Consider the following 7,239-nt stretch of genomic DNA (forward strand, 5'->3'; position numbering starts at 1 on the left):
TCAGGTGCACTCTTGTCATAAACAGAGGTGTCAAATCCAGGGTCAGAAAGTAAAGTCCTGCCATGTGTTTATTCCACCCATGAACTCAGCAGCTGATTTCACCAGAGGAGGAACCAACTCATTCCTTTCAAGTCACAAGCAAGTTTCGAGTCAAATCCCAAGACCTCAACGAGTTGAGGTAATTAAGAGATAATTGAGAGACTAATTAAATGATGATTGTGCATTAGTGATGAACACCTGCTGTTACTGTGAATCACAGAGGATCAGATGTTGATGTTTTATTGGTTAAAATGATACCACCATCATGTAGATCAGTGTTTGCTTTAGTTGGGCTCTTGACCCTTGAGTGCTGTGTTAGATCTCTCTGTAGCAATGCATGTGCTGTTGTAAAGCGGAGAGATCAGTGCTGTGCAGTGAGCAACTGTTAGTTGTTTTCATATGATGAGGTAATCATCAGGTGCTTACCTGTTTGCATCCAATATACTGTGTATATATATATATATATATATATACACATACAACATTTTTCATTTTTTTAATTTATGTTCTGCTTTTGAATAAACAACTCTGTGAAACCACAGTACGCAATGAGTTTACTGCTGTAGTAGTTATAGAGAAAGAATTTTAAATCTAATGCATTTAAATATTTAAACTCCAGTCCTACTCAGACACACACAGACATCAAGAACCAGCGTATGAATCTCAACAATGGTGACAATCAACAAAATGCTTCATGCTGCAATGCATGCTGGGTAACACCACAGTATGAATAATTATTGTCACCACTGTTGAGGATCGTATGATAAGTGTTCATGTCTAAAAGCCTGAGCAATATAATTCTTAATTTTTTCCAATATTTAATATTACGATGGCATTTGTTTAACAGTAAATTCCTGCAGTTCTGTAACAGCTGAACATCAGTAAATAAACCAAAGAGAGACACCTTCATGATGTTCATTCAAGTGACATAAAAGCCAAAAGTGTAAGCTCATCTGCTTCCTCAAGCTTTTAACTCAGCAATGTGCAAATGTTTGTTGTGAAGCAATATTGCAATTGCTTAAAAGCAATCCATTCTCAGTTACTAAAAGGGTCAAGAGCCCAACTAAAGCAAACACTGATCTCCATGATGGTGGCATCATTTTAACCAATAAAACATCAACATCTGATCCTCTGTGATTCTCAGTAACAGCAGGTGTTCATCACTAATGCACAATCATCATTTAATTAGTCTCTCAATTATCTCTTAATTACCTCAACTCGTTGAGGTCTTGGGATTTGACTCGAAACTTGCTTGTGACTTGAAAGGAATGACTTGGTTCCTCCTCTGGTGAAATCAGCTGCTGAGTTCATGGGTGGAATAAACACAGGGCAGGACTTTTACTTTCTGACCCTGGATTTGACACCTCTGGTCATAAATTAATCTATTACTTTTCCTACATAATTTTTTAACAGAAAAAGTGGTAAAATACCTATTTAGGAGTCTTAGACCTTTCTCAACGATATATAGTTTGTCATGATTAGATTAGGATTTAATTGTAAAATAGTGAAGTAAAGGTAGGCGTCCCACAGGGTGGACGGTGACAGTTAAGAGGTTAACCCATTGTGTTCTTTTAAAACCGGAAAGGTTTGTTCAAGTATCTCACAACATTGTTGAAATTTTAAAAAATTTCACTGGTTACAACCCTGTTTCAGTCTCTTTCAATATAAACGTCTTCACGGCTGTCTCACTCATAAAGACTTGTTGCCATCTAATGGCAGAATAATTTCACTAAAATCACCATCACGAACACACACACCGTTTCTCAATACTATATACTATTATTAAATACTACTATTATTTATATTACATATTATTTATTGAATACAAATATTTAATAAGCAACAACAGCCATCATAAAAGTTGCTAAGCAATTCAGTCAAAAGAGCAAAGGCAGCGCTCTGATACACGGCATTAAAGTTCGATATTTTGCTCTCAGGCAAAACTATTTGTTCTGGAACAAATAATAGATTATTGACACAAAAGACTGCCCCTTAGATTTACCCAAATCACTAGAATATCACACACTGGAATAAACTGAAATATGGATAAATTTACACAGTAATTAAATTTTCAGTTCAGTGTGTTGAGTGAGAGTTTATATGATGTCACCTCTAACAATAAAATCAAGAATATGTAACAGGCAGAACAAATGATCTCTACTCACCATAGACAGAAACACTGAATGTTGTCGATGACCGTTTTGCACCAGTTATCTGCAGATTATAGAGTCCAGCATGTTGAGTTGTGATGTTTGTGATGGTCAGAGATCCAGTTTGATGATCCAGGTTCAGTCTGTCTCTGAATCTCCCATCAAGAACATCATCATATGTGAAAAAGATTTGTTTCTTTCTACTGATTTCAGCTATGAGAGACTTTTCAGCTCCAAATTTCCACAGTATGTCATTGTCTTCATGTATTTCAGTAACATCAGTGTTTAGAGTGACAGAATCTCCCTCCATCACTGACACTGACTCACCAAACACACCTGAGGAACAAACAGATTTTACACAGATTAAGGTAATTATAAAGGTAGGCCACTGTAATTAAGAAGCAACACATATTCCATTTCCTTTTTTGACTGACAAGCAGAGGCTTTCTGTCTGATATAAGTAGCTCTTGCAGATAAAGAAATATGACTATAAACTGCTACTATTAAAGAGAGACTGTTAATATCAAGCAGACAGAGAAAACATTGCAGCAGCACTTATAGATTGTCTGAAAATCTATTTAGTATCAAATAATGGAGGAAGATGGCAACATAATTTATGAAAAAGGACAGATAACCAGGCCCAGTTACATAATCATCATAATCATATTAGACATATACATTTCTTCAAGTAACAAATTACTTTTAAATTTACAGTGAAATGTATTTTTTATTTGTTTGTTTTAATAAGGAAATGCAAGTAACTTTGTTTTCACAGCTCTCCTGTCGCCGTGTTGAGAGAAATTGAGAGTAAGTGCAGAGGAAGAGGCACTTCTTTCAGTCTGAGACTTATTCATTTCACTCTTGGTGTGAAAGGGCCTTTAGTTGCCCAAAATATTGCTCAAAAGTAACATAATGCCTTACTTTCCATAAAACGTAATTAACACATTTAGTTACTTTTTAAAGAGTAACACAATATTGTAATGGATTACTTTTAAAAGTAACTCTCCCCAACAATGTTAAGAACTCATTTGACCCTTCAACAACCTTCAGGACCCCCTTCATAGTAGCCTAATGTCACAGTGTCTTCTACCAATCAACAGAGATTCAGCAGCAGCAATAAAGATTAGCACTATCAAAGAATATGAGACTAGAGGATGTGAAGGAGAGTAAAAAAATAGAAATTAATGTAAGTTATTGAGTCTGATCTAAAACAATAGACAGAGATCAGGGGCCTGTACCATGATGGTAGATGAACAAAGTAAGAGTTACAGGATTAGTTTCGAGTTGACAAAACCAAACCACTCCAATCTGGCTTTATTGGTACCATGATGCTGATCATCAACTTTCTTTGTTAACTCAGGCTTTGATCCTGAGTTTGTGGAGCATGTGCACATGAATGTGTGACATCACTGGCGAACAGCCAATCATGAGCCTTGGCTAAAGGTTAAGAGATTGAAGAATATGATTCATTAAAATACATTTACAATGAAAAAAGTACTTGTTCATGAAACAGGACAAATAAAACAAATGATCTTGCTTTATCAGTGCAGTCACAAGCGAAACTTGTAGTTTATATAGTTGGAAATATACAGCGATATATTTCCTCGAACATGTGAGGTCACGTAGTCATTTTTAAAGCATTATCTATTGATTCTACAACTTATGTTACATACGATCTGTATATATTAGCATTCATTTAAAATAAATTATTTATAATAACTATTAAACTAAAATTGCTTTAATAATAATAAAAATCATATAATTATCTAAATAATATAAAATAACTCTAAGTAATTATCATTAAAGCCAGACAAAATTTTTTTTTTTTTTTTTTTCTTTTTAGTACTAGTGACCTTCAATTTGGAGCAAGAGAAACTGGGGGAGTGACTTTTTTGTGTCAGACATGTGTCACTTTACTCACATCTGATTGGTCCAATTTCAGTTTGAGCTCTCTAACCTAGAACATAACTTGCCCCGGAGCAGGTTAGCCATGCAGTGTAAGTTGCTATGGCAATGAACGCAGCTAAAAGCCAAGCCACTTTCATGGTACCTAAAACCCAGGATTGGTGCAAACTAAACTGAAATTTACCAGGTTAGCCAGCTAATCCGGCTTCATGGTATAGGCCCCGGCTCGACAAATACACATTAATATCACTACTGCCATACCTGAAGATGTGTCACATGGTTTGCTGATGTCCAGATGTGTGGTCTGGTTGCTGATGGGATTGTTGAGCACACAGCTGTAGGTGTTTTTATCCTGATATTCCACCTCCAGAGGTAGAGAGAGACTGATGCTGAGATCAGACACACTGATGCTGGACAATAAACTGTTTCCTTTGTACCAGGAGAGAGTCACATGACTCACATTCACCACTGAACACAACAATGAACAATATGATGATGATGATGAAGATGATGAACAGTCTCTGGTAATGTTAGGAACAGGCAGACGAGTTGCAAAATATGAGAGAATAAACTGAAATATTGATAAATTTACACAATTTTATTTTCTGTTCAGTGTGTTGAGTGTTTATATGATCTGTCACCTCAAACTATAAAACAAGAATATGTAAAGGACAGGACAGATGATTTTTATTCACCATAGATAGAAACACTGAATGTTTCCGAGGACCATTTTACACCAATTATCTCTAGTTGATAGAATCCAGCATGTTGAGTTGTGATGTTTGTGATGGTCAGAGATCCAGTTTGATTGTCCAGCTTCAGTCTGTCTCTGAATCTCTCATCAGTACCATCATATGTGGAGAAGATTCGTTTCTCTCTACTGATTTCAGCTATGGGAGAACTGTCAGTTCCAAATGTCCATAGTATATCATCATCTTCAGGTATTTCAGTAACATCAGTGTTTAGAGTGACAGAATCTCCCTCCATCACTGACACTGATTCACCAAACACACCTGGAGAATAAACAGATTTTACACAGATTAAGGTAATTAAATGGTAGACCACTGCAATTAAGAAGCAACACATATTCAATTTCCTTTTTGACTGGCTAGCAGAAATGTTCTGTCTGATATAAGTAATGTGGCTCTTGCAGATAAAGAAAGATACAAACTGTCTTTATACACTGCTACCATTAAAGAGAGGCTGTTAGTATCAAGCAAAACATTGCAGCAGCACCTACAATAATATATATTTATAGTGTCAAATAATGGAGTAATATGGCAGCGTAATTCATGTATAAAGACAGATAACTAGGCACCATATGAGACCTCTTTCAGACCACTTTCTTCAAGTAATTAAAGTAACACATTACTTTTAAATTTACAGCGAAATATCTGAGTTGACAAAACCAAACCACTCCAATCTGGCTTTATTGGTACCATGATGCTGATCATCAACTTTCTTTGTTAACTCAGGCTTTGATCCTGAGTTTGTGGAGCATGTGCGCATGAATGTGTGACAATAATATAAATACACTATAAATACAATAATATATATTTATAGTGTCAAATAATGGAGTAATATGGCAGCGTAATTCATGTATAAAGACAGATAACTAGGCACCATATGAGACCTCTTTCAGACCACTTTCTTCAAGTAATTAAAGTAACACATTACTTTTAAATTTACAGCGAAATATCTGAGTTGACAAAACCAAACCACTCCAATCTGGCTTTATTGGTACCATGATGCTGATCATCAACTTTCTTTGTTAACTCAGGCTTTGATCCTGAGTTACTGAGTTACTGAGTTCTGAGTTCTGAGTTACTTTTTTCAAATAAGTAACACAGGTTCCTTTGTGTTTTGCTATTTGTTGACTTACAGCTCTCCTGACCCCACACTGTAAAAAATTATTGTGATTTTAACAGTAAAAAACTGTAAAATACCACAACAATAACCTGTTAAATGATTAAGAGTAAGTTTCCTTACTATATACAGTGAATAACTGTAATAGATCTAACCTTTGTTTTCGAGAAAGTAGCCTCAGAGTCGACACTCATAGACTGTGTCTGAAACCACTCCCTACACCCTCATTCACTAGTCCTACATTACTGCACTATATAGTCCACTAGACAGAGTGATTGAGAACATATGAGTGAATTCAGACACTGATGAACACCTGCTGTTAACAAACACAATCACTGAATGAAAGAACAAGAAACAAAACAACTGACATACAGCCACAGCCTTAAATGAAATCAACTGAAATAAAACAGCAGAGGATGATTAAACAACTCCACAAACAGCATCACCAGCTCCACTCATTACTAACCAGTTTGACTTCATTTCTGTCATATATCTATGAATTAACAGAGATTTATATTTTATTTCAAATGTTTTGTTTTATCTCACCATTTTGGCGATCAGTGGTTGCTTTAGATATGCTCTTGACCCTTGACTCTTTAAGGTTAGTTTTTCTTTGGTTATTATAACTGTGTTTGTAAAGTACATTCGTTATGACCTGGATCACTGACCTCAGTTAGTGTCAAACAATATGGGTGATTTGTAATTAATTTCATATTGTTTATGGTAGTAATATTACTGTACAAGTTAAGCTGACAAACCATAAAGAAAGAATTTAAAAACCTTGTATGCACAAAACCTTCAGAATTACAGCACCATTTAGACACACAGACATCAGGAATCAGCACATGAACCTCAACAATGGTGACTATTAATAATAATAAAAAAACAATTCATGCCGCAAAGCATGCTGGGTGCCAGTACAAAACTCCCAGCATGCACTGCAGCATGAATAAATTATGCAGCTGAATGTTCTTTATATTTTCTTTATTTGCTTTTATTTTGGTGTTGTTTTTGTTGTGACTTTTCAGTAGACTGTTTTGTGATGTTCAGTGTTGAACCGTTTTTTTAAACTATTTTATATCGTTTTTGATTGACACCAGTATTGAGATTCATACACTGATTGTTGATGACTGTTTGTGTTTAAACTCTGCTGTAGTTCAATACATTTATTTGTGCGTATTCTGGTTTGAGCTGTTTCACAACATTTGATTGCTGTAGTAATCAATGGAGCAATTAACGTATTACATGTTTAACAAGAGACTTAACATGAGATAAGCAG

At 35.3% G+C, this 7,239-nt stretch overlaps 2 protein-coding genes across 2 annotated transcripts in view; both read right to left on the reverse strand.

The window, feature by feature from the left end:
- LOC131531189 (SLAM family member 9-like) overlaps positions 1-2,505 on the reverse strand; it is a gene marked incomplete at its 5' end in the record, with an annotated part of 30,394 nt that extends 27,889 nt beyond the window's left edge. Inside the window, one exon of the mRNA XM_058761775.1 lies at positions 2,205-2,505. Coding sequence (XP_058617758.1) covers positions 2,205-2,505 — 301 coding nt within the window. The remainder of the gene's footprint in view (positions 1-2,204) is intronic.
- Positions 2,506-3,225: 720 nt separating this feature from the next.
- Positions 3,226-5,090, reverse strand: LOC131531093 (CD48 antigen-like). The gene is made up of 3 exons (XM_058761638.1): positions 4,790-5,090; positions 4,356-4,643; positions 3,226-3,275 (listed from the first exon to the last, which is right to left on the reverse strand). The coding sequence occupies exons 1-3, from the start codon at positions 5,079-5,081 to the stop codon at positions 3,226-3,228; spliced, it is 630 nt and encodes a 209-aa protein (XP_058617621.1). The 5' UTR covers positions 5,082-5,090.
- Between the last annotated feature and the right edge of the window lie 2,149 nt (positions 5,091-7,239).

Source organism: Onychostoma macrolepis, chromosome 22, assembly GCF_012432095.1.
Source record: "Onychostoma macrolepis isolate SWU-2019 chromosome 22, ASM1243209v1, whole genome shotgun sequence".
Taxonomy (NCBI): Eukaryota; Metazoa; Chordata; class Actinopteri; order Cypriniformes; family Cyprinidae; genus Onychostoma; species Onychostoma macrolepis.

What these genes read in the sequence shown, in the direction of transcription:
- LOC131531093 (XM_058761638.1), bottom strand. Translation starts at nt 5,081, where the DNA reads ATGGAGGGAGATTCTGTCACTCTAAACACTGATGTTACTGAAATACCT. An exon ending in ATTCAGTGTTTCTATCTATG is followed by an intron (nt 4,644 to 4,789) that starts GTGAATAAAAAT and finishes CATATTTTGCAA; the next exon opens with CTCGTCTGCCTGTTCCTAAC. An exon ending in ACCATGTGACACATCTTCAG is followed by an intron (nt 3,276 to 4,355) that starts GTATGGCAGTAG and finishes GTTGATTGGTAG; the next exon opens with AAGACACTGTGACATTAGGC.